Source organism: Urocitellus parryii, chromosome 1 (assembly GCF_045843805.1).
Source record: "Urocitellus parryii isolate mUroPar1 chromosome 1, mUroPar1.hap1, whole genome shotgun sequence".
Taxonomy (NCBI): domain Eukaryota; kingdom Metazoa; phylum Chordata; class Mammalia; order Rodentia; family Sciuridae; genus Urocitellus; species Urocitellus parryii.
In genome coordinates, this window is record NC_135531.1 from 101922004 (window position 1) to 101949957 (window position 27954).

Genomic DNA, 27954 nt, shown 5'->3' on the forward strand with positions numbered 1-27954 from the left:
ATATTATAGAGTTTGACATTTATGTTTATAATTAAAGTGACTCTATAACTTTCTATTGTAATTATTCTTATTAGTTTGTAAATATATATGAAATACCATTGAGGTGCAGTGCTTCAAGTGGTGGCTGAGTGAGGAGGCCAGCAAATGCAGACATGAAGTTAAGCAAACAATCATGTTAGCACTCTGAGAATTAACAAGCAGGTATGCCAATCTTAGAAGCATTTATGTTTGAAATACTGCCTAACTTTGGATAAGAAGAGTGAGAGTCTATGATGTTCTTGCTTAGGAATATCTCCATCTCACCCTGCCTCAGTTGGATTTGAGGTTCTGTTCAGGGCAAGCCATGAGCATCAGCAAGTGCAGGGAAGCTACTGGAGAGAGCTTACCCAATTTAGAGTTATGGGCAGCTACCATCCCCAGAGATTAGCAGGTAGAAGTGATGATCTTCACCAAGAGTAAGGAGGGTGGCCTAAGTTTGCAGGTATGTTTGGAATGGAGTTGTCACATGTGGATATCAGAGAATAAAAAGGCTATGCATGCCCTTAAAAGACACAACACATCCCAGTAGAGAGCAAATGCTGGAGTAGGTATACAAATGGTCTAAACTTCACACATCCTCCTCATGCACAAAGGTCCACCTACAGAAGATGGAAGTCTTTTTAGGCAAGGTATTTGAGCACAAAATTAGGTCATATCATTGACTTATTCCTAAACTACAAAGACTAGGGTGAAAAACATAGAAGCTAGGCTTACAAAATAAAAACTGAGTATTTTCTTAGCAGACACATCAGCAACTACAGATTATAAGAAAACAAGGTTTCAAAAGATTTAGTGTAGTGAAAGAAACTAAAAACTAACAACTAAATAAATTATTCAAAATAAATTTTAGAAGGATAAATCATAATCTTGAGTTTCTATTGTACATTATCTAATATGTTCAGTTTCAGTAAAACTTATGAATAATACAAATAGTAAGACTATGTGACCCACACGCAGAGACAGTTGTGTGATAGCAATACCAGAAACAGGAAAGAAATAAAAAGGGATAGGAATATTATTTGAAAAAAGAGTGACCTAAATTATCTCAAGTTGTTGAAAAAATTAATCTGAACATTCAAGAAGCTCAACAAGCCCAAGAGTCAGTCAATAGAGACCCAGTAGTCCCACTGGTTAAAAATGTTTTAATTACAAAGACAAAGAGAAAAATTTTAATGAGAAAATAAAAATAACACATTCTATATACAGATTTCAAATAAAAGCTGAATTTTCATCTGAAATAACAAGGACAACAAGGCAAGGTAATGATGTGTTTATAATGCTGAAAGGAAAGAAAATTAAAATATTTCATACCTTTCAAAACTATACTACAAAAATTAAGGCAAAATAGATATTCGTATATCAGTGAAATGAGATATTATGTTTCTAACAGAACTTCCTCAACAAATGATAATAAATGAGATTATTTAGCTTATAGTAAACCTCTACCAGATGGCATCCTGGGCCTACAGAAGGAAATGAAAAGCACCAAAAATGTTGAAAATATGGGCTAATAGGAATTACTCTATGAATACATTTTTTTCTTATTTTTCCTAATTTATTTTAAATATTTTATATTGTTTTATATTGTTAAAAGTAACAACTCTAATTCTTTTTTGTTGGGTTGTAGATATACACAACAATATACAAATGGGAATGGAGAAAATAGAGCTATATTGGGGAAAAATTGTATATTTTACCAGAATTAAATATCAATCTGAAATAGATTAGAATAAATTAGTATTTATATTGCAATTACTAGAGTAACTACCAAGAAGAAAAGATATCTAATAAGTATTTACAATCAGCAGAAATAATAACAAGGCACACTAAAAATATTTAAACTAAAAAAAATGAGGTAGTAGATAGAAAAGCAAAAAGAACAAGTTTTAAGGCAAATAGAAACTGTAAACACATCCGTATAAATAAATATATTAAATGTAAATGGTTTGAACCTACCGATTAAAAGGCAAAGATTGGCAATTGATATAAAATATATATTTTTATATATTTTTTATATCAATTGCCAATCTTTGCCTTTTATTATTATTATTGCCTTTTATTATTATTATTGCCTTTTATTATTCCAATAGACTCATCTTAGATTCAAAGACACAAAACTTTGAAAGGATAAAAGAATAATATGCCAAGTGCAGGCATCAGAAGGCAGGATATGCTATATTAATATCAGACAAAATAGACATTAAAACACATATGTTATTAGAGACAAATAGGGACATTTCATAATTTTAAAAGTGTCAATACCCCAGGAGATATACATTATAAATATGTAGACATCTAATAAGAGTAGTTCACAATTTAAAAGAAAAAAATGCCATTTCTCAAAGAAGAAAATTACAATTTAACAAAAGTAGTTGAAAATTTCAATTCTCTACTCTCAAAAATTGCTGGAACTACTAGACAAAATATGGCCAAATATTTAAAGTATTTTAACAGTAGTGTCAACTAAGTCAACCTGAACTGAAATTGAGAAAGTACTTCTCCAATGATTGAAAAAATGGGCATTCCTTTCAATTTGCAAGAGTATTCTTCAAGAATATTCTTGTTAACTATCATATATACATATCTATGATACAAACTTCTCAAATTTGAAAGGCTTAAATTCATACAAATATGTTGTTTTATGACAACAAAATTGAATTTAAAACCAGCAAGAAAAATGAATTAGAGAAATACCCCAAATATTTGGAAAATATGCAATGTTTTTCTAAATAACTAATGAACCAAAACAAAGGAATGATAAAAATTATAAAATAATTTGAACTGAATGGAAAAAAAAAACAACCAAGAACAATTCAGAACAAAGAATTTATCTGAAGCAGTATCTAGAACTTTAAATGTCTAAACCAGTAAAGAAGAAAGGAATCAAAGTCGTATTTAAATATCCACTTTGAAAAACTAAGAAAAAGAGAGTGGACTAAAGTCAAAGTTAGCAGAAAGAAGAGCATATAAAAATTAAGGAAGAACTTAGTAAAATAAAAAGAAATAATAGAAAGTATTAGTTAAAAAAACTTGTTTCTTTGAAAAGATGAACAAAGTCATAAAAAAGAAAAAAAAAACTCTTTAGCTAAATTGGTCAAAGTAAAAAGAGAAGATAAAAATTGCCAAAATCAATAATTAAATAGTAGGCATCAATAAATGCCATCACATTAGTTGCTTGTATAAAATGGAAAAATTTTTAAGAAATATGTTCTTAAAAACTACCAAGAATGAATAGAAAATCAGAATAGACCAAAGCAAGTAAAGAAATTGCATTGGTAATAAATCAAAGGACAACCCAGGCCCAGATGATTTCACTGGTGATTTCCATCAAATACTGACAGAAGAAACAATACCAGTTCTTCAGAGATGCATTCAGGAAAAAGAGAGGGAGGAGACACTAAATAGCTCATTCCGTGAGGTCAACTTTATTCTGATACAAAATACAGATGAAGACATCATCTGAAATCTCCTGAAAATATCCCTCTTAAACAGGGAAATTTAGCAAATTAAATCCACAACATGAGAAGAATAAAACCACAATCAAGTGAAAATTATCTTCAAAATGTTAGTCTAATACACCATATTGATAAACTAAAGGGAAAATCATATGATCAAGTCAATAAATGTTGAGACATGATTTTGGCAAAACCTAACACTCATACAAGATTAAAAACTCACACAGTAAACTACTTGTAGAAGTTAATTTTCTCTAATGAAGAGTACCTGTGAAAATCTACAACTAACATCATACTTAATGGTCTGAGACTGAATGCTTTTGCCCTTAAGATTGAGAAGAAAGAGTAGTTTACTTTTTAACACTTCTATTCAACATTGAGCTGAGATTTTAGCCAGTATAAGACAAAATTACTTAATTAAATAGTGATTGGAAATAACTTTTTAATTGCAGAAAAGTGATAGTATATACAGAGAGTCCTAAGGATCCCCCCAAAATAAAAGTCACTAGAACTAATAAATGAGTTTAGCAAGGCTTCTGTGAATAAAATAAAAATTACAAAGTTGATTGTGTTTCTATATACTATCAAGGAAAAATTCCAAGATCAAATTATTAATAATTCTACTCATAAGAGACTAAAATATATAGAAATAAATTTAACAAAGTCAGTGCAAGGCTTATATTATGTGAAATATGAAATGTTTCAGTACACTCATGCACCACATTACAATGTTTGGGTCAATGATGATATATATAACAGTGATCTCATAAGATCATAACGAAGCTCAAAAGTTTGTACCACTTTTATCTTTAGTGATATAATATCACTAGCCTGATTATAGTGATTATAGCACCATAATCCAAAACATCATTCACGTTTGTGGTGGTAAGGTGTAAACAAACCTACTGTGCTGCCTGTCCTAGAAAAGTCACATAAATTATGCATAAATAATTATGTGCATACTTGATCGACAAGTATGTTACTGGTTTATGAATTTAATATACCATATTTTTTAATCATTATTTTAGAGGGTAGTCCTTCTACTCATAAAAAGAGGCTAGTATAAAACAGTATGCCATGTTTCAAAGGCAGAAAACTCAAAAGTCCTTTTTGAACCATGACTCCTGATTGCCTCATTTTCTTTTGTGCTGATTTATCCTTCTGTTGTTTTGTTCATTGTGGTCCCAGGAGCAATAGGCTATGATATATAACATAAATAATACAGCTTAGGTGTGTAATAGGTTTGTGTAATTATACTCTAGTGTGCTCACAATGATGAAATGCACAATGGTGCATTTCTCAGAACATCCTGTCATTAAGTGATACATGACTGTAAATGATGAGGCACTATATTTTCAGAGATGAAAAAGTTACTATTATTGGGATTTCTATTCTTCCAAAACCTAAAAATTCAATATGTATTTATCAAAATCCAAGTAGGTTGTTAAAAAATAGAAACTGACAGATTACTCCTAGTACTTATATGAAAATGTTAGGACACTAAGTAAATGAATTCAAAACTTACTATAAAGCAGGTGTGCCCAATGATGTGTTATTATTAAAAGAGGCATAAAGATCAATGGAACAGAATTGAGATTCCTTAACTTTAATTAAGATCAATTAATTAAGATCAATTAATATGTGTGCAACATGTCAACATAACTAAATGCTAGGAAAATTGAATGTACATGATAAAAAAGTTAGATCCCTACCTTATGTTTCATTTTAAACATGGATCTACCATATTACCCATCAAATTCAGTCCTATGAACCCAGTAAAGTTTCTGAGAATGTGTGTCTACCCAGTCAGACATGTGACTACTAAGTAGCAAGTTTTTTTAAAAAATTGATAAATTATCACTATATATAACCATGGGATTCTTTATCACATATTTGTAGAAGCACACAGTGTATAAATATATTTTGGTCAGTTTCATTCCCTAATACTTCCCCTTCCTCTACTCTATTGATCTTCCTTCTATTTTGGTTAGATTCTCCCACACGGTTATTTTTTTCTCTTTAGCTTTCACATATGAGAGAAAATATACAACCCTTGAAATTCTGAGTTTGGCTTATTTAGCTTAACATAATGCTCTCAAGTATAGTGGAAAATTGAAATCAATTCAAATGTCCAAATGTCGACTAGAGAATGGAAAAATAAAATGAACCATACTTCTGCAATGTAATATTATTCTGCAATAGAAAGGAATGCGCTCCTGACCCTGTTATAATATGATTGAATCTTAGAAACATTTTGCAAAGTGAAAGAATCTGAAATTAAACAATTACATTTTCCAATTTGATTTATATAAAATGTCTAGAAAAGGTCCATTTATATAGTCAGAGAGAAGTTCTATGGTTATCTAAAGCAGAAGCTGGGAACTGGGAGTTATCTGTAAACGGCACAGGGGAATTTCTTGAGGTGATGGAAATATTCTAAAACTGGTTATACAACTCTGTAAGTAAACTTAAAAATTATCAAATTGTATAACTTAAAATGTGTGAACTTAGAGGTATGGATAAAGCAGTTTAAAATCTTATTGAGTTCACACACTTTGATTTTGTAGTAACTTGAAAATTATTATTAGTAGATACAAATTTTCCTAACTTCAAAAAAAATAGATTGGGGAGTATTCCAGACTTGGTTATATTACAAAGGAAATATCACACCAGTATATCAATTGGATTAATTCTTATTGATCTATTCAAATTTTCTCTTCATTGAACCACTCAGAATTTTATACTTTTTTGTAGTCATGTATTCATTTTTATTTTCAAATATATTAGCATATAGCTGTAATATGCTCTCCTTGTATTTATATCTCATTTTTTATATGGTTAGTCTTAGTTATTTCATGTTTTTTTTGTGTGTGTGTGTGCGTGTGTGCACAAATGCGTGCATGTGAACGCATGCATACAGGTACAGAATCTAGGGCCCTCTACCCCTGAGCTACATCCTTAGCCCTTTTTAGTTTTTCTTTTGTGAGATGGTCTTGCTGTTGTCTGAGGCTGGCCTCAAACTTGGGAGCATCCTGCCACAGCATCCCTAAGAGCTGAGATTACAATTTTGAGCCACCAGGCCTGGCTTCTTTTTCTCGTTTATCCATCCTACTAGAAACCTGTTCTGTCAGCCTTTTAAAACAATCTTTACTGTTATATTTATTTTCCAAATTACGTTTACTTTGCTCATTTAGAATGGGTTGAGAAATACTTAGTGCTTTATTTTTTTTCTATTTTATGACAAGAGTATTTAAAGATATTTTCATCAATCTCAGGATTTTTACATAGAATGTTTCCATTCATCATTATTTAACAAACATTTCTTAATCCTCTCTCCCTCAAATTTATTAATACATTATTTAATTTTAACATATGTAGCACTTTTTAAATTTTTCACCAGCTTTTAATATTAGGAAAATTTGGTAAGAGAATAGAGACTCTGATATTGATCACTTGGGATTTCTTAAGATTTTCTTTGTTGCCTAACAACTATTATTTTATAAATGTTTCAGAAAATATGTTATTCTAGAAAAAAATTATTTTCTGCTTCTTGAGTATTATTTTTCTATAAAAATGGAATAAACTTTTAAAATTTTTTCTTTAAAAATTTAAAAATTCTCAGCATCTGAGAAGTATATTTTAATATCTCTAATTGATTGCTTCTCCACTGCTATTACTTGCCTGTATTTATTGTCTGATTCCTTTAATCTAGATGGATTAGAGTCATTATTGTGATATACCTTCTTGTTCTCTTTTACTTCATGTACTGTTCTTTGTCACTTATGATACATTTTGACTGAAGTCTATTTTTAAGTTTTAATATTGCTGTATCTGGCATTATTTTTCTTAATTTTTTAAAATATTTGTGAGCTCTTAAACTTTGTCTCTTGTGATCAAACATGGATTTGATTCTATTTTTAAAAATCCACTATGAATTGCCTTTTATTTAATTTTATATTATTTAGTTATTTACTTTTGTGGTGCTTAGGATCAAACCCAGGGCCTCATGCGTGCTAGACAAACACTCTACTGCTGAGCCACATCCCCAAAGCTCTAATTGTCTTTTATTTTGTGGGTTTAACCCATTTACATTCATTGTCACTCTGTTATAGTAGGTCTCGTGTCCCACAGTTTTTCATATTTTCAGTTACTGCACTAATTCTTCTTCTTCTTCTTATTATTTTTTAAAATTTTATTGGTACTGGGATTCCAACCCAGGGCTTCTCAAGTGCCAGCAAGTCACTTTGCCACTGAACTACATCCCACCCCCAGTTACTGCACTAATTTCTAAGTTATTTTTAAAGTAGATTACTCTTTCTTAGTTTTCTTTGGTTCTGATTTGAATGTAACTATTTATTCTTGTTATAACTACCTTGAACCAAAATCCATACTTTCAGTTATTTACTATTGCCTATATCTGTGTCTGTTGTTACTGCTATCTTTACTTTCTCTCCTAATATTTACCTTTCCTCAGTTTAGTTTCTGAAAACACCCTGTAAACCTCTACAATTTTGTTTTAAACAAGAGTTTAGTGGTTAGTTGCTATGGCTATTTAGTTCTCTTGATCTTTCATTTTTGTCATTACCTCTAAAAATTTTTTTCTATTTGTTGAGATGCTTTTACCTGCAGGACTTCTAATTTAATTCCTTATGTTCTTTAGATTTTCTCTTCTATTTTAAATTAGTTTTCTATTTCCATTGCCTTTTAGTAGAGTACCTTGATCCATTCCTCTGGTTTGAAAATTCATCTATTTTAGCTATATAATTTTTATTCTTTATATTATATATTATTTAAAATATTTTCTAATTGAAAATATGCCACTTTTTCTTCCTTTATAACTTCTATTCTCTTGTTTCATATTGCTGTTATATTTTTATCTCTCTAAATCATAGTAATGCTTTTGATATATTATTTTTCTATCCATTCCAACAATTTTGCTTTAGTTGATACATGCTGTTTAATGTACTGAATTTCTTTTATGTTGTTTTACTGAGATATACATACATTTTAAAAATTTGTTCTAATTAGTTATACATGACAAAAGAATGCATTTTGACACATCATACATAAAGGGAGTATAACTTCTCATTTTTCTGGTTGTACATGATGTAGAATTACACCAGTTGTGTAATCATATATGTATTGGGTAATAAAGTCCAATTCATTATTGTACATACATTTTTACTGTTAAGTTTTCATAATGAGTTTAGCTACCTTTTCTTGCTAAAGTGAGTTAGACAATGTTCAAGGTCAAGTTTCTGGTGCATGTAAGCATAAGACAAGGGATAAGGCCTAGACTGAAGATTCTGGAACCACTGCCTCCCACTCCAGTTTGCTCCTCTGGGTCAGGATGCATCTGCGAGCTCCCAGGAGTTGTCAGCATTAGGAAGTGGTGTTTTCTGTAGTCTGTGATTCACGTACCCATGGAGTATAGAGAAGAAGGAGGTGGAGTATTAAATGCTTGCACCTGTTCTCATGGCCGCCCAGCTGGACTTTTGATTTGCCCCTGGCAACACTTGTGATCTAGTATTGCCATTAATTTTCTGGTGAAGGGAAAGAGCACTGATTGTCCCAAGTTAATTACTTTGATCTGTAATTTCTTTATTCTCTGTAGTTTCCAGAAATGACTTTTGAGAGAAGGCCAGCAGCTCATATGCATTGTCTCTCTCTCTCTGTATTGCTCTTTTATGCTCTACCCACAGTTATTTCTGCCCCTTAAGCAAAACAATCCAGTCATCTCTATGAATTCTTGTCCACATTTTCTGTACCAAGAATGTTCTCCCCTTAGTCCTCTGACGGTTGACTTCTCATTAATCTCATCTTCCCTCAAATGTCACCTTTGAAGAAAGACCTTTCTTGCATGTTGAAAGTTAGAACCATCACTATTCTAGGCACTATCATATTGTTTAGTTTGGTTTTTGTAGCACTATCATATAAAATTGTTGTATTTTTTTTTCTATCAGAAGGTAAGCTCCTTATAACAATATTATACATATATATACTCATACATACATATACATATACACACATAAATATATATATATTGCTGGGGAAGATTCATAGTCTAGTAGAGAACTTAAAATCTTATATAAATGTAATAAACTTTATAAAATAAATGAGCAAATGAATGAATGAAATAAAATTATTTATCTTATTTTCACTCTACTAGTGACTTCTTCCTGAATATAGGAAGTGGATAGTGGAATAGTGTTATATGTTTTCCTCTCTATTTTAAAATCTTCTTGTTTTATTACCTTCTAGGAGAGTTCTGTAAGCATATATTCTGGTTGATAAATTTACTATATATATATATATATATATATATATATATCCCCTTAATTGCTATATTTGTGGCAAACTAGATCATAAAAGGAATATGTTCTAAGTGTTCCATATATACCATTAAAATATTTTGACAGTGATGACATCAAAAAATATTTTTCAATGTGAGGTCCAAAGCTTGGGGTATTTCCATTTTATGCAACTGATTTTAGATAGAATTTAAATTTAAGGTAACACTCTCCTTTAGTTAGCATATGTCACAATAATTGTTGCCAAATAATATTTTGTGAGTATTTGTATGATCTTTACCACAGACCTGGAATGTGGGTAGGGTGTGAATTCTCATTTTTCAGGTGAGGAGAATGAGGTTCAAAGAGGTGAGATAAGTGGGTGGCACGTCTGAGATATAAACACAGCTTTCAGTTATTGCCAGGTGCAATTGTTTTCTCACTATACAGGTGTCCCTAAGTCTATGCCATATTTTTTGGGATTTCTCTGATTATCCCTAAAAGATGTTTTAGCTTTCTTGGCTTGATTGTCAGTGGAGAAAACATTTAAAATCACAACAACAGATGATTAGAATGTGTTAGGACTATTTCAACTGCTGTACATGTAGTAACATGCTTACATATCCTTGTAGTCCTGAGAGGTTGGTGAAATTATGTTCTGTTAGCAAATGTGGACGATTAAGTGCCATGAGGTTAAGCTACTTGCCCAACCCACACAGCTAGCAAGTGGTAGAGTTAGAACTATGAACACAGAAATGTGACTTTTAATAATCACTCCAATCTATAATAGCAGAAACTTTATAGTAGTTTATAGCTTACAGACTTTTCATATACATTACCTGTGGAGCCTCACTAACACTCTATGGAGAAGGAGGGCAGGATTTGACAGTGTACTAAGTTTCAGAGAAGTGATTTGACCAACTCCACCCAGATAGCATGTGGTTGAAATCATACTGAGATCCTTTCTTTTGAAAGGTAATTATATCTCTATTCTTAGATATGTTCCATTACCCATGATTTTATTAGCATACTGATCTTGATATGTTTTTTTTTTTTCTTTCTGATGGCGAGTTATGTGATTCTGGGCTTAAACTTTTAACCTATTTGTATCTAATGAATATTTTATTTCTTGTATTTTAATGCTCCTTGATAATGTCTCTTTCAGCTGAATTGCAGTGATTTCCAGAAAGGAGAAAAAGATGGGGATTTTATCTGTACTGCTGATGATGCTGCAGTTTGTGGCACAGATGGGAAAACATACCGCAACAGATGTGAACTGTGTGCTGAGAATCAGTGAGTGGTCTGCCTGTTCTCTGCATAGTCATAGGACGTCTTCCCCCCATCTTTAAGATAATTCATTTTGTGGAAGTTAACCACCCATAAGCTATTAGTACCACTTTTTTTTTTTACCAGTTTTAAGAAAGGAGTATGTAGAGTTATGTGTGTAGCATAATTTTATATTTTACTTTTGTGTGCACTGTCATCACTGTCTTTATTAAGTAAACAGGATAGGGAGATTTTATATATGTGTGAATATGTATAATATCTGTACACATGTGTGTATGTACATATATAGACATATGCCTGTATGCAATATGGATGTTATATGTATACATGTGTGTCCTTACACACTTCTATCAATCTATTTATCTAACATGCCATTTTAAACAGAGATTGATTTCATCTCAAATGATATATGTGTTCATTAATTAAAGTAATATTCATTAATTAATTAGAGTAAGAAATTGGACCTTTAAATAATGAATTTCTTCTCATCTATTTAATCTTTGCCCAATAGATAAAGCATCTCACTGCCCTATATTTTGCCCCCGTTTTATTCCTTCTCCACCCTGGAGGCTAGGCTTGGTTATTGATTGTTTTCCATCAACAAGATGCAGACCTGCTGTGCAGGTTCTGAATTGTGACCTCAATCTTGAGTTGTCTGCTCTTGAGTTTTTGCAAATATAATAACTAATGTATGAAAAGAGTAGTCGGGCCATACTCATTCTTTGATATTCTTTAAGTTTTGTCTTTTCTTACAATAAGAATCTCCCACCAAAATAAAACTCTGATCCTTCACATGTTCAAATTTTCAGAAAACATTCTGAAATTAGGCTCTGAACTCCCACCAAGGGCCAATATAAAGAAACAGAAAGGAAAATAGACATGTGAAGAACATGCAGGTTGTTATGAGATATATTTATTTTGTAACACAATTGCAAACAAAAGAAACACTTGTTTTTTACTGTCTTGAGTGAGGAATCCTGTTTAATATCTTCAAATCTCTAATCCAGATGAAAATTCCTCTTCTTAGATTTCTAGAATACTCCTTGTTATTATACACTGAGAAACATACTGCCCGTTAGGTTTCTTTTTTAATATTTTAAGAATTTAAAATATTAAGAAAGAAATTTATTTCTTTCACAATATTTTGAGAATTTAAAATTTAAATTTTAAGAATTTAAAATATTAAGAAAGAAATTTATTTCTTTCACAATATTTTAAGAATTTAATTTTAATAGTTTTCCTCAGCCAATATCATTGGAAAACAAACTTCTTATCAGTCTTACATATTTTATTTTTATTTGTGTTATTTTTGTTGTTATACAGATCTTAAATTGCAAGCTGCCTTTTTAGAAATTAGGAAGTGTCTTACCTTTACGGTTCTATATTAACAGATATTTTTTAAAGGTCTACTAGACTAAACAGAGTAAATTATCAGAATTTTAAGTACTTTTCTTGAAAAAATAAATTACTATTCAGGTTAACCCAAATGAAGAGAACTATGGTGGGATGCTGGATAATAAAAGCTTGAATTTGTTTACTAAAAATAACAAGAGCAACTACAGCAAAGTTTTTGAGAGCATCTTACATCTAATTACAAGTCTTCCTTTGGCCATCTTCTGATGTGAATTCCCACCCAAGACACAGGAAACAAAAGGTCTCTGGAAATTACATTCACAACTCTGAATGTTATCAGCCTTCCAACATAGCCATTTCTTTGACTTCAGGTTCTAACTGAATAGGCTGTCATTAGACAACTGAAGTAAAGAATGGAATGTAGCACTGTTCTCAGTTGGAAAAAAGAATCAAAATACAATGAAGAGAAGCAAAGTGGGAATGGTGGGGAGTTAGTTCTGTGATATTAACTGGTAAATCTGCTAACTTGTGATTTCAGGAAGACCAGCTCCCAAGTTGGCATAAAAGGCGAGGGAAAATGTGAAAGCAGTAATCCAGAACAGGTGAGGACAGGAGTCAGGGTGGGGGAAAGCCATGGGTGGGTGGGGGGTGACCTCATAGAGAAAGTGGGTGCTGTCCTCTTCCTCTTTGGTGCATGCCTGCAAGGAAGTAGTTCTTGTTTTGCTTGAAATGGAATAGTGAATACACCAGCTAATATGGACAAGTAGTTGATAGTTCCTGAAAAGAATCACTTTACTTAGGTGGTTAGACCTTCCAACTCTATTTCTGCTTTTATTAAAAAAAAAAAGAAATCAATCAATCAATCTAAAGGAAACTGCATGTGTGGTGAAAAGGGCCCTAAAGTTCAGTCATTTAACCTGATTTGAAACTCCAGAGTTGTCATTTGCTGACAGAAGGCCTTGTAAATTACTTCACTAAAATGATATTTAGTATAAATAGCTACTTTCAATGCTGATTCTGTGAGTCTTCAATGGTAGGGGAAAAAAGAAAGTGTCACAATGGGGCTTGACATTTTCTAGCTGAAGAATATTCCTGCTCTTCAGAGTTCAGTTCCCTTGCTTTAGGCCTCTGAGGTACTTGAGATTACCTCCCTGAAGGACTTTAGCACATACTATTTTAAATATTTCTTTATCTGAATCTCCTAGGAGATAGTGAGCTACCTGAATTCTAGCACAATCATCATGCTTACTGCATTAATGAATGAATAAGTAAATAAGTAAATATACTTAAGTATATGAATTACAACTACTCATTGAGCTGCCTCTACACAGTTGGCACTGCTTTAGATGGCTAGGGCCATCATGATGCAAGAGGTGCTGGCTTCTGTAAAATTTATGAAAGTAGTGTTGTAAGTACTGCAGTCACCCTAACAAATGCCAAGTTCCCTTCCCTGTTCTTCAGGATGTATGCAGTGCTTTTCGGGCCTATGTGAAAGATGGAAGACTTGGATGCACAAGAGAAAACGATCCAGTTCTTGGTCCTGATGGGCGAACACATGGCAATAAGTGTGCAATGTGTGCTGAGCTCTTGTAAGTATCCTCATACCCAGGTGGTCCTCTGAGCATGCACAGGGTTTCTCCCCAGGAACCCCTCCATGGAGCAAACATTCTTTTTAGGAAGCATGCAATCCTTTGTCTTTATAATGTGAAACAGGCTTTGCTTTCAGAATGGCTTGTTTTTTCTTTTTCTTCATATAATCAATTGTAGTTTCTAAAAAGGAGAGAATAAAGTGGTCATGCTCATTATTAAATTTGAGACCCTGCATTTTTGGAAATACCCAGTGTTTTATAAGGCATAATGTTTTAATATTCAGAAACAATTTTATATAGAATGATCTAGGTCAGTAATTTGGCATGCATTGCTTCATTTGGGCATGTGGAGAGATCCTTGTTGAATAATGACAGTTTAACTTTGATAAAAATAATGATGATAATAATAATAATAGTGCCATGTGTCTGAATTCATTGTTAGTTTAAGTGAATGTAATAAAAGAAAAAGAACAATTGGGTGAACCTTTATCTGAGTGCCTGGCACTGTTTTAGATACTGTAGACTCAGATATGAATATGAGGCAATTAGTCTTTTATATTCTGTCTGTTAAACTAGGTGTAGACTCTAATCCTTGCAGCAGCAAGCCTTGAAGTGCTATATTTACATTACTGAATCTTTAAAATCAGGGCAAAAGAAGATTTAACAGATTAATAAACTTCACACTTGCTTTTGAAAATGACTGTCAGCAGTTGTAAATTCCAAGGGCATGTTCCATCAGGTTCAGGAGACAGTGATGTGATTATTATTGGTTTCCAGACAGGAAAGTGGATTTCCACTTTCTTACCTAGGAGGCATGTGCTTTTGGTGTTCAAACCTGCCCTAAATTCTGTAGTTTTCTGTTTCTTTTCATGCACCAGCTGAAAAAGAGTATTTGAGCTTTCTAAGCTGGTTCTTCCACTGTAGAAGTGATATTGCAATGCCTGTCTCCAGGATGAGACTATAATTAGGTAATAGATGTGAAAGGGTTTAGGAGCTCAATTCAAATTTAGCTTTTATTAACAACCATTCCTTTACATGAAGGCAAACAAATGCTTTAAGGTTTAAGAAGCTAAACACAAGGGCGTGGATAGCAATGCCTCAGATGTGCAGTTTGGTTTCACCTGTCACAGCATTGTTCTAAAGACCTTGGTTCTGCCTATTAGAGGGAATTTTCCTGACAGCCTCCTGTTTGTCAATCAAGGTGGCACACCCATCCACTCGTACAGAACAAAGCTTCTAATTGACTGGCAGTGAGTCAGTTTCACACCCTTCCTTATCTTTGGTAATTTCTCTGGCTCAAGCATTCAAGACAGGGAAATGTTTGTCTCCTGCAAATGGATCAGTTTCAACAGGTTATGGCAGAGGACACAAAAGTGCTTAGAGTAAGGCTGGATTCTGAAAATAGGATCGAGCCATAGACTAACCAGCTGTTTACTTTCTGTAACAGTTTGAAAGAAGCTGCAGAAAATGCCAAGAGTTTGAAAGAAGCTGCAGAAAATGCCAAGCGAGAAGGTGAAAATAGAATTCGAAGAAATGCTGAAAAGGTAAATGATTCACCAATATAATTTGGCTCATGTGGTCAGGAACATTAACCAAATTATGCTTGAAAGTTTAAAACAATGCAATAATGTCATTGTCTTTTATTACCATGTGGCTTCTTCTGAATGTTAAAATTCCTCAAATTAATTTATTTATTTTTTAACTCAGGGGCACTTGACCACTGAGCCACATCCCCAAACCTATTTTGTATTTTATTTAGAGACAGGGTCTCACTGAATTAGCATTTCGCCATTGCTGAGGCTGGCTTTGAACTAGAGATCCTCTAGTCTCAGCCTCCAGAGCCACTGGAATTACAGGTGTGAGCCACTGCACCTGGCTGAAATTCCTCAAATTGACTATTACATTGCTTAGTTTTAATGTTAAAAAAGTCCACAAATTGATTATTCCTACTTTATTATCATTAGGTTCAGATTTAAACCAACGTTTCCCATTCAAACCTCAAAACATGAATCTCCACCTTTGTTTCCTAGTCCCCCCAAAAGGATCAAGTTTGAGTATACTAAATCTTACTAATTTTTATCATCCTTCTCCCTGGCATGGCTTAAACCATTTTACCTTGAATAATATTTTAAACAATTGCAACATAATATAAATGAGGAATGACTTTAAACTCTTCAAACAATGTACTCCCTGATGTATTTTATAACAAATTCCTCTGACAGAGTTTATTCACTTTTCCATATGGTTATTACCTTATTGAGATTTGCAGTTATAAAGGTATTGCTTTTGCTTAAATGAATATCTCTAAAATTGAGATGGTGGTTCAAAAAATACTCTTAAAATGAAGGGGTTTTCCCCAAAAAAAATTATTTGATAATTTATTTATTTTTCAATCTAATACAAAAAGTTATTCCTTTTGTTAACTAAAGAGTCACTGTAGCTAATGCAGTTTGGATTTTAAGTCACATCAAACCAACTTTAAATAAGAAGTACAGCAATTGCTTTGCTAAGTGACTGGCCTTTCTGAAGTTAGGACACCTGGGTTTTAGCTTTGTTTTGTCATGCTGTGGGTGTGTGAGACAAAGCAAATCTTCTCCTCTCTGGGTCTCAATTTTCTTGTCAGCAAAATAAGGAGGTTGGATGAATGACCTCGATTTCTTCTCTTCTTCCGGTTGGACTGTGATTCTACATCCTGCATTCTTTGTACTAACACAAACATTATTTTTGTGGATTGTAGGGTTTGTGTTTTCCTATGGAAAATACAGACACAATGTTTGGAAATCAAGAGCAGACCCTCCTTCCACATCACAGTGTTAGATAATGAAACAAAATTCCAAATTCAGTGGGGTATTCTGAGTTAAAATTTGAAGAAAAGGCTATGGAGAACCCTCCACAATGTGCTGGACACTCTCCAAGGATTGAAAGTAGTCCTTCCATGGTGGTTGGTAAATTTTGGTCTAAGGGTCCTGTGATAGGTAGCATTTATTACTCCCGAATACAGGAAGTTGTTCTCCCCTGGTTTTCTCCGTGTCTGGGCTACTCTGGCTTCTTCTTTATGTGGCTGGGGTCATTAGGCGTAACTGCATTGAATAGGACTGCTTAACACTGATGGCTCAATATGGCTCTATAATTAACCTGTCAGTGGGTTGCTCACAAAAGTGTTTCTTCAGAATCTCCTTGGATGAATCACAACTTATAAACCGAAATTATCATTGTTTCCCTTATGGGAATCATTAGGCATTGATTTTATTACCGTGTCATGATTATCAGCATCTGTTTTCCTAGATTGTTACAACCAGGAAGTTTGGCACATACCCTTTACTCCTCCATAAACAAGTACCTTATTATAAGGAGGCAATTAGGATTCTCCTTTAGAGCACCCTATTGAAATTTGAATCATAAAGAAAAATCAGAAAATGCTTGATCTAAAACAGATCCTTAAAATCTTCTATTCCAAAAACCTCACTGTGTGGGTGGCAATGTTGAGTTCCCAAAGGTGATGGGACTTTGTTACGGTCTCCCAGTGAGTCGAGCCACAGTCTGACTGCCCAGGTTCTCTGACTCCCAGTCATCCTCTTTATGCTCATGTTTCCTTGGTTGAAATGGAAGTTGAAAAGTTTATATAGTAAATTTTTTTAATAGTTTACATATTATAGTAATATATGCCATCACAGCATATGATGTGGAGATCTCAAACCCAGAGGAATTTGGGGTATGTTAAGTATAGCCCTCACCAAATAGAGCTTTCAAAACACAGGGGGGAAACCTGAAAGTTCTTTCCAAAGTTTCAGGAAATCTGAGAAGGAATCTCTCTTTGGTTACTTTGATAATTCACAATCTTTTTAGGTTATCTAAGTAGATATTAGTCTTGATGGTCTGTCAATCTCTCAAAGGTAGAAGAGAAAAAATTAGATTCACTCTTTCAGAGGCTTTTAACCTATCATGTCAGAAACTCAATAAACAAGGATAAAGAAAGCAGAGTACACATAATGCTGGACACCATCTTATTCTCTTTCCCTTGCAAATGAGGACTGGATTATTTTTGACTTGATCCTTATTAAGTAAAATTTAAACATCTAATTTCTTGAATTCAATCTTTTGTCCATTGAAATTTTTTTTTTTTTTTTTTTTGTCTTGGCTAGTATTTTGTTGGGTTCATGTGGGAAAAATCTTGGCTTTTTTTTTTGTTGTTGTTGTTCCTATGGATTAGGAATTAGCAAGATCTAGTTTTAGTTTTAGGAAACACTCTTTCTTTTTTCTTAGGCTGTTTTTGCCTTTTAATAACAGATAAAAGTGCCAAATAACTTCACAAATTTATTATTATTCCTTATTAATTCTCCTTAGTATGTTGTTTGTGTTTACCAATACTTCCAGACCTGACATCCTGTGATTATAAATCTATCATATAAAATGTCAAGATTAAAGAGTAAAAAATGGTGACTATAATGCCTTGTCTTTTTAAGGACCTCTGCAAGGAATTTGAGAACCAAGTGAGGAATGGGAGACTCTTTTGTACACGAGAGAGTGACCCCATCCGTGGCCCTGACGGCAGGATGCATGGCAACAAATGTGCGCTGTGTGCTGAAGTTTTGTGAGTACAGAACAGGAACACTTCCCAATCTCTGGAAAGGAGGAGGGAAGGCTCACCAGGACTGATCAAACATCCATTTGATGTTATTCAGAATAATATCGAGTGGAAGTTTTTGTCCGTGAGAATTGTGTGAGCAGTTTATGTCCTCCACAAATCACAATACCATCAGTAAGTTAGCACTAATTTTTTAAACTATTTTTTTAGTTGTCAATGGACTTCATTTTATTTATTTATATGCAGTGCTGAGAATCGAAACCAGTGCCTTACACATGTTAGGCAAGTGCTCTACCATTGAGTCACAACCTCAGCCCTAAAGTTTTGTTTCTTTTTCTGAGTGCAAACTGACTCCCTTTTCCAGTTAAGAGGGCTGATTTCAAACTTCACATTTCCCCAGGGGACCTTTGTGAGCCGCTTCAGTACCCAGTCATAGCACAGAATGGGTTAAAAGCAGATTCTAAGATTTGTTTTTCTTTAGTAATTATATCATTGTGACAAAGTTGATGGAACAGCCTCAAAAAAAATTGTTTACACATATTTTAATTGTATTACCATTACCTTTTTATCTGGGATGTGTGGCCTTGGGAAAAGGACAAATCCCACTATGTATCAATTATGGCATTTATGAAGATGTCCCAGACAAGTGTCATTACACTTTCCTTCAGATCCCTGAGTTCTATAAGCTCTTACCCACTTGCTGTGTATTGCCAGTGTCTCTCAATCTTGGCATTTTAAGATTCTCTTATTTGGTTAAGAATTCTTGAAGTCCTTAATCAAAAATCAATCCTCAAATCCTTGGTAATGTTTTTTAAATAACAATCATCACAGTTGGTAATTGTATAACTGTTTCTATGACTCTTTGTTGATTATCACCCTAGTGGACTATATGTGTCAAGAGAATAGGGGACAGATTCATATATACATGATCGTATACCCAGGCCAAGGCCAAGAATTACCAAAAAATAGTTGCTAACTAAATGATGGGTGAAGGAATGAATGAGTAGATATGTAAATGATGATCCCTGCTGTGAAGAACCTTATGGTTAATAGCAGAAATAAGCCATAGACATGAACGCACATGCACATACGTGTTTACGAGTTGTAAGACAGAATGAAAGTTATTCTATAAGAGAAGAATTTTGAGGTATAACAACACAATGATTTACAGAGAGCTCATGTCTCTATAGGGTCTGGAATGACCTCTTCACAAATTTAAGCTGGGAATATTTAAAAGGAGAGTTGAGAAAGAAGATCTTTTTAGTGCAGCTTAAGATGATTTAGATGTGCTTGTGCCAGAATCCAGGAAAACTTGGCTGCTTTTCTATCTATACCTAAGACTATTTTTCAGCATGACGTTTTAAAGCACCTCTACTAATTTTTTATTTATTTTTCCAGCTTGAGGAACTTTTCTGAAGAAAAAAATAAATCAGATCAAAATCTGATTGAGAATGAAGAAAATGTTAAAGTTAAAAGAGAAATTGAGGTGAGGAAGAGTCTGATCCATCTGGTCATGACCTTTTGTGTGAGAGGTTTGGATGTGTGGGCATATTACTCTAATATGCACTTTCAATTTTGTTTAATATTTTCCCTACTACTAACAAGTTTTCTGGAAATTAATTTATAGTTATTGTTTTAAACTTATAAAAATGATTATGGCATTACCATTTCCATTTACATTACCATACCATTTACATTACCATGTGGAGGAAAATAATCAAGGCTCATTAGTAAAATAATTCCACATTCCAAATGAAAGTGGTATATTCAAACATTGTCTGAACTCAAAGTGTGTTGTGTCTCTTCCATAGTGTGGTAGCTGCTGTAAAGATATTCATTTTAAAAGCAATAACCACGTACAAATTCAATATGCTTCCTTTAAAATCATGCTGCATTCATTTTCTAAACGTCTCTTAACTTACCATCTGCCTGTTTTTCTATTGCTGTTATCTTAGCTCAGACACCTCATAGTTTCTCTTTGCACAGGTGCATTGTCTCGTCTATAAACTTGTAATACACTTAGTCTCCATCTTCCTCAGTCCTCATGATTCATTCACCCTCCCTGTTGTCTTCATAGAACAGGAGATGTTTCATGAGTCCTTGGCATTATGAAATTCCAATGTTTAAAAATATCCTAGAGTATATTTGAGTCATTTATTGAAATGCTAGAAATCTATTGTGCAGAAACCCTATTTAGATTTATTCTTACTGTTACCAGCCTTCTCAGATACATAGCTTAGTTTGGCAGAGTGACCTGCCCCATTTAAGCTGCCTCTGTGTAACTCCATCTTGTTGCCTAGGCTTTTAATTTTAACTTCTTTCTTCCTCTTAATATTAGTTTACCAAGTTCTTCTAATTTTAGTGCTCAAATATGCCTCGACTATTCGATTATCTCTCACTTCCAATTCCTCCCTTCCCCATCTCTCCCCACCTTGGTTCGTTCCTTCCCTTCCTCCTTTCTTTCTGTTTCTAGAATCTGGTTAGTTTCTTTAATTTCAATCTCTATTCACTCAATTCCTTCACAAATTTCTTTGACAATCTTTCTATAACAAATATGATTCTGTCATTCTCTGCTCTATGTATTTATCATGTTTTCATTGCCTATGGATAAAATCCAAATTCCTTTAGAAGTTTAGAGGTCTGATTTTGATCATATTCAAGGTCTCCTTTTTGACCACTTCCCAAACCTTTCTTTTTTTTACACAACTAATTGTTTAGCTACTATACTCAAGGAAATGTTAAATTATCTCTAAAGAACATGTAGTATAATACTGCCAGGATTTTGCATATCATAATTCCTCTTGAAGGACTTTTGTTCCATGGTGATCCTGTGTACATCCTCAAGACAGATCTTAGTCAAAAGTTCTTAGAACTTCCATTACACAATTAATCTAGACCTGAGTTATATTTCTTAGCCATGTATATTGAAATTACTTATTCTATTTGGCTAATAGAGGACCTAAATCACATTCATATTTGTATGCTCTTCATGTATTTGTTGAATCCTTAAATTGATGAATATTGCAAAAGGGAAGTGTTACAAAATTTTTGGTAGTCCTAAATCCTAAGTTTTATTTTTTTTTCATCTGAAATTTCTCTTTTCCAATTTCTTTGAATAAACAGCATACAAAATTTACAAATAGAGACCTATGTCTAAAGTATCTCATTTTCATTATTCAGAAACAATGCAGTGAATATCGAGATCATGCAAAGAAGGGGATACTTTTCTGCACCAGAGAAAATGACCCTGTCCGTGGTCTAGATGGAAAAATGCATGGCAACCTGTGCTCCATGTGCCAAGCCTTCTTGTGAGTATCGAGTTTTAGAATGTCACATGGTGCCCTAGTACAGCCAGTTTGTTCCATAGATAGGGAAACCATGGTGCAAGATTGGAGAGTTGAAAGGGTCACAAGCACAATGCTGCAGTAGAGCTGAAAGTAAGTGCTCAGAATCATTTGTTTTAAGTTGCCTTGTTTTCTCTGACGTTCACTCTCTTAGCACTGGAACCTCCTGACAAACATAAACTTATAAAAATCGTAGTTGCTGTTTTATTACTGAAGCTTCATAGGTGAACCTATTTGACAAAATAGGCACCTCATTTTCCATGGGGGTTGGAGTCAAAAGTTAGCACTGATAGAAATTGAATGAAATTGCCAAATTTCTCTAAAATTATCTTAAACATTACTTTATATACTCTGACATTTTTAGTAAGTGAGAACTAACAGTTTCCTTTTACTACTTAGAATAGTTCTTACTTTATTTGGTTATGCTCAGACTAAGTATTAGACTATATCTATATTATAAAAAAAGCTATATTTAAATTTTGTACTGGTTAATAGCCATGTACAGCTGAAATACCAGCAGGTAACTGTGCATACCATACAATTGGATTGTACAAAACAAATTTAGGGTCATTTGGTTTATCAATGTGTGGAAATCATGATTTTTTTTGCCTGTTGGTATCATCTTTTGGGTTTTACATAAAGTAGCTATGAATAAATGCTGCATTTAAGTTTAACTGAAACCCACTGTCTACATGATGTGTAGATGGACCATAGTCTTGAGGGAGGATACTTTGGTTGCAGTCACATCCTGAAAACAGAGATAGCCAAGGCCTTTCTGCCTCTCATCCTTTCTGAGAAACAAGAAACAAGAGAATGAATCAGTGAACTTGGTTAAAGCTGCTTTCCACCTCCAGATATTATATCACCATGATTCTAATTCTGATATCTATCTTCTTTGTGAACCTTGATGATCTTTTTCTCACCATATGCAAGAAGGATAATTTACAGAAAACAAGTTTTCCAGATACACTATTGCCGTCTTTTTTTTTTAATGTTAAATAGCAACCATAAAGAAGTCATTATACCAAACTGGAGGTATTATACCAAACCTGAGGCTGCTTTGTTGCTTCTTTTTGATATGTCATGATAGAGGGAAAGGGATGCTACTCCTTAAGAGGGAGGAAAGATCAGTGGTGCAGGCATGCAAAAGAAAAATCAGCACGTGTTTGCTCTTAATTGATCTCTTCTATTTTCTTTTACATTCAGCCAACAAGAAGCTGAAGAAAAGAAAAAGGCTGAAGCCCAAGCAAGAAACAAAAGAGGATCCGAAAATTCACCTTCATATGAAGTGAGTGGGATCCATCTAACAAATCCTCCTCTAACTGAACACCTCAAAGAAACTATCAGAAAATCCCAACCCATCAATCCCATATAGCATTGAGTTGAATGCAGTGGGATATTGTGCTGTACTTGGATCTACAGAGACTAACTTGTCAACTATAAAGAACTTCTTGGAGTCAATAATTGAGTTCCAGTTCTAGTTTCAAACTTTCCAGATAGAGGCTTTTAGCTATTGCTTAGTACTGTCCAGAAAAAACAGTACATGTGCAATTTCTCCAGATGAATACCTGAAATTTCATATCTGAGTAGAAATAAAAATGCCCTGATTCTATAAAAGACATGGATTTTACCTCTGAAATATTACAGTATTCATTAGATGAATGATCAGCACAACATGTTGTAATGATGAGTGTTGCTTAATTCTCTCTCTAGATTCTGTCCTTTCTCTTATCCTCCTCTTATCCAAACATTAACCGAATACAGTAAAAGTAATATTGCAAAATGTAAATCAGGTCATAATACTGCTCTACTTAAACCCACAGTCACTACTTATCAGCTACAGGATACAGTTTACTCTCATCCCTCTCTCTTAATTTGCTTCTTTACCTCCATTCAGAAATCCACTTTCCACTATATGCTATATAATTTTGCATCTGTGTCTCTTGGCTTGTTTTATTTTCACAATATAGTGCACATATTCTAAAGTTCATTATTTTTAACCTAGGAAAATGCTACTTTTGACAGACTTACTTAAATTATTCTTGACATCTTTCCTGGTTTCCACCATCAAATTCCATGATCCCAGACATTTAGTTGTCAGATATATTGTACCTGTATATTTTCATTTATTTTATTCTGTTCAGTTTATGGTAGGGTTTGCTTGTGTACCTCTTGTATCATCTTGAGATGTTCTATTATTTCTTATGTGTGGCCATTTCTTAGAAAATGATATTTTGTTATTGTTGTTGACTTAAATTTTACATTTAAGAGAAATATAATTAAACTCCTGGGCTTATCAAAATATAACACTAATGTAGGCCAATGTAGATGTTTGAATTAACTTCCTTCCCATACCATGGCAGGATCTTTGCAGTGAATATCAACAGTTGGTGAGGGATGGGAGACTCCCCTGCACCAGAGAGAATGACCCCATTCAGGGCCCAGATGGGAAGATGCATGGCAACACCTGCTCGATGTGTCAGGCCTTCTTGTAAGTAGAGTCACAGCCTAGTTGCCCTCTCTGCTTCCTTCTATGTTCAACTTGGAGAGGAACTACTTCTGTAGGGAACTACAAGAATTAAAACATATTTGAAGGAACTGCCTCATTGGAGAAACATATAAAAACCATGTCCTTACACTTAGGCAAAGGAAGTTTTGAAAGATCCAAGAAGTGAGACAGGACTTTTCTAGGTTGTCTCCAAGGATGCAATTGAGGCCACTGGGTGAAAGCTCTGGAAGACAGGCTTCAGCTCAATGCCAGGAAGAACTTCCCAACAGTTTGATGATTCCAAAAATGGAATGACTTACCATTGAGTGTCAAGGATGATATAGGTAAAGGCCTTAAATGACAGATTAAAGCAAAGGCTAGACCATCATCATAGATATAGTACTGAGCACTGGAAGTTTAGAAAACCCTCTCTGAACCAGGGTCTAAATTCTTCACTTCCATTTACGATTCTGTCCTTGGACAAATTAGGCATTCTGTCCGTTTTCTTATTAGAAAAAAAATGGGTTAAAGTAATAGTTTTACTACCTAAAGTCATGCCTATTTCATAGTATGAGCACAGACTTAGGCACTCAGTAAGAATTTAATACATGCTAATTAACTGTCAGATTTTGTCTGAGATTATTTTCAATCTGAAAATTCTCTGATTCTTTCCCATATCTTTTCTTCAACCACTCTCATTTAGCCAAGCAGAAGAAGAGGAAAAGAAAAAGAGGGAAAGTACGTCAAGAAATAAAAGACAATCTGATTCCTTTGAGGTGAGCTACCCTTTCCATTAAGTCAGAGGCATATGTACCTGGGGATGAGGAGGTGGCATTAGAGAACACATGAATTCCCTGAAACCCTATGAAACCTTTGTATAGTTGTTGTTTTCCTGTGTTTGCATCTGTGCATGTACAAATGTGATTTTCTTGCTTGAGGATCCATTGATAGTATTGCTTAAAAATATCCATGCCTTCAAAGTTGAGAAGTATCCTAAAATAGGCCAACAGTTGACCTCCAGTTTAAAAAATAAAAGGCTAAATTTCATTCAATCTTGAAATCACATCTAAACTTTGTTTAACACCTCCAACTTTCCTCCTTGATTTCTTTAGAAGTTATGTAGTGAATACCGCAAATCCTGGAAGAATGGACAACTTATTTGCACCAGAGAGAAATACCCCGTTCGGGGCCCAGATGGGAAAATGTATGGCAACACCTGCTCCATGTGTCAGGCCTTCTTGTAAGTAGAGTCACAGCCTAGTTGCCCTCTCTGCTTCCTTCTATGTTCAACTTGGAGAGGAACTACTTCTGTAGGGAACTACAAGAATTAAAACATATTTGAAGAAACTGCCTCATTGGAGAAACATATAAAACCATGTCCTTACACTTAGACCAGGGAAGAGTCACAGTTTTGAAAGATCCAAGAAGTGAAACAGAACTTTTCTAGGTTGTCTCCATGGATGCAATTGAGGCCAGTGAGTGAAAGCTCTGGAAGACAGGCTTCAGCTCAATGCCAGGAAGAACTTCCCAACAATTTGATGATTCCAAAAATGGAATGACTTATCATTGAGTGTCAAGGATGATATAGGTAAAGGCATTAAATGACAGATTAAAGCAAAGGCTAGACCATCATCATAGATATAGTACTGAGCACTGGAAGTTTAGAAAACCACCTTTGAACCAGGGTCTAAATTCTTCACTTCCATTTAAGATTCTGTCCTTGGACAAAGTAGGCATTCTGTTTTCTTGTTAGAAAAAAAATGGGTTAAAGTAATAGTTTTACTACCTAAAGTCATGCCTATTTCATAGTATGAGCACAGACTTAGGCACTCAGTAAGAATTTAATACATGCTAATTAACTGTCAGATTTTGTCTGAGATTATTTTCAATCTGAAAATTCTCTGATTCTTTCTCATATCTTTTCTTCAACCACTCTCATTTAGCCAAGCAGAAGAAGAGGAAAAGAAAAAGAGGGAAAGTACGTCAAGAAATAAAAGACAATCTGATTCCTTTGAGGTGAGCTACCCTTTTGAATAAGTCAGAGGCATATGGACCTGGGGATGAGCAGGTGGCATTCGGGAACAGGAGAATTCCCTGAAACCCTATGAAACCTTTGTATAGCTGTTGTTTTCCTGTGTTTGCATCTGTGCGTGTACAGATGTGATTTTCTTGCTTGAGGATCCATTGATAGTATCCCTTAAAAATATCCATGCCTTCAAAGTTGAGAAGTATCCTAAAATAGGCCAACAATTGACCTCCATTTTAAATAATATAAGGCTAAATTTCACTCATTCTTGCAAATCAGATCTAAACTTTGTTTAACACCTCCAACTTTCCTCCTTGATTTCTTTAGAAGTTATGTAGTGAATATCGCAAATCCTGGAAGAATGGACAACTTATTTGCACCAGAGAGAATGACCCCATTCAGGGCCCAGATGGGAGAATGCATGGCAACACCTGTTCCATGTGTCAGGCCTTCTTGTAAGTAGAGTCACAGCCTAGTTGCCCTCTCTGCTTCCTTCTATGTTCAACTTGGAGAGGAACTACTTCTGTAGGGAACTACAAGAATTAAAACATATTTGAAGGAACTGCCTCATTGGAGAAACATATAAAAACCATGTCCTTACACTTAGACCAGGGAAGAGTCACAGTTTTGAAAGATCCAAGAAGTGAAACAGGACTGTTCTAAGTTGTCTCCATGGATGCAATTGAGGCCAGTGAGTGAAAGCTCTGGAAGACAGGCTTCAGCTCAATGCCAGGAAGAACTTCCCAACAGTTTGATGATTCCAAAAATGGAATGACTTACCATTGAGTGTCAAGGATGATATAGGTAAAGGCATTAAATGACAGATTAAAGCAAAGGCTGGACAGTCATCATAGATATAGTACTGAGCACTGGAAGTTTAGAAAACCCTCTCTGAACCAGGGTCTAAATTCTTCACTTGCACTTACAATTCTGTGCTTGGACAAATTAGGCATTCTGTCTGTTTTCTTGTTAGAAAAAAAATGGGTTAAAGTAATAGTTTTACTACCTAAAGTCATGCCTATTTCATAGTATGAGCACAGACTTAGGCACTCAGTAAGAATTTAATACATGCTAATTAACTGTCAGATTTTGTCTGAGATTATTTTCAATCTGAAAATTCTCTGATTCTTTCCCATATCTTTTGTTCAACCACTCTCATTTAGCCAAGCAGAAGAAGAGGAAAAGAAAAAGAGGGAAAGTACATCAAGAAATAAAAGACAATCTGATTCCTTTGAGGTGAGCTACCCTTTTGAATAAGTCAGAGGCATATGGACCTGGGGATGAGGAGGTGGCATTCGAGAACAGGAGAATTCCCTGAAACCCTATGAAACCTTTGTATAGCTGTTGTTTTCCAGTGTTTGCATCTGTGCGTGTACAGATGTGATTTTCTTGCTTGAGGATCCATTGATAGTATCCCTTAAAAATATCCATGCCTTCAAAGTTGAGAAGTATCCTAAAATAGGCCAACAGTTGACCTCCAGTTTAAACAATATAAGGC

At 34.1% G+C, this 27954-nt stretch overlaps 1 protein-coding gene across 1 annotated transcript in view; it reads left to right on the forward strand.

Annotated features, from left to right (window-relative positions):
- The window catches only part of Spink5 (serine peptidase inhibitor Kazal type 5), an 83257-nt gene that overhangs the window by 11011 nt on the left and 44292 nt on the right, over positions 1-27954 (forward strand). The window contains exons 5-14 of the mRNA XM_077796736.1: positions 10950-11077; positions 12963-13026; positions 13886-14013; positions 15491-15557; positions 18477-18604; positions 19997-20084; positions 21779-21906; positions 23149-23230; positions 24306-24433; positions 25134-25206. Of these exons, the coding sequence (XP_077652862.1) occupies positions 10950-11077; positions 12963-13026; positions 13886-14013; positions 15491-15557; positions 18477-18604; positions 19997-20084; positions 21779-21906; positions 23149-23230; positions 24306-24433; positions 25134-25206 (1014 nt within the window). The remainder of the gene's footprint in view (positions 1-10949; positions 11078-12962; positions 13027-13885; positions 14014-15490; positions 15558-18476; positions 18605-19996; positions 20085-21778; positions 21907-23148; positions 23231-24305; positions 24434-25133; positions 25207-27954) is intronic.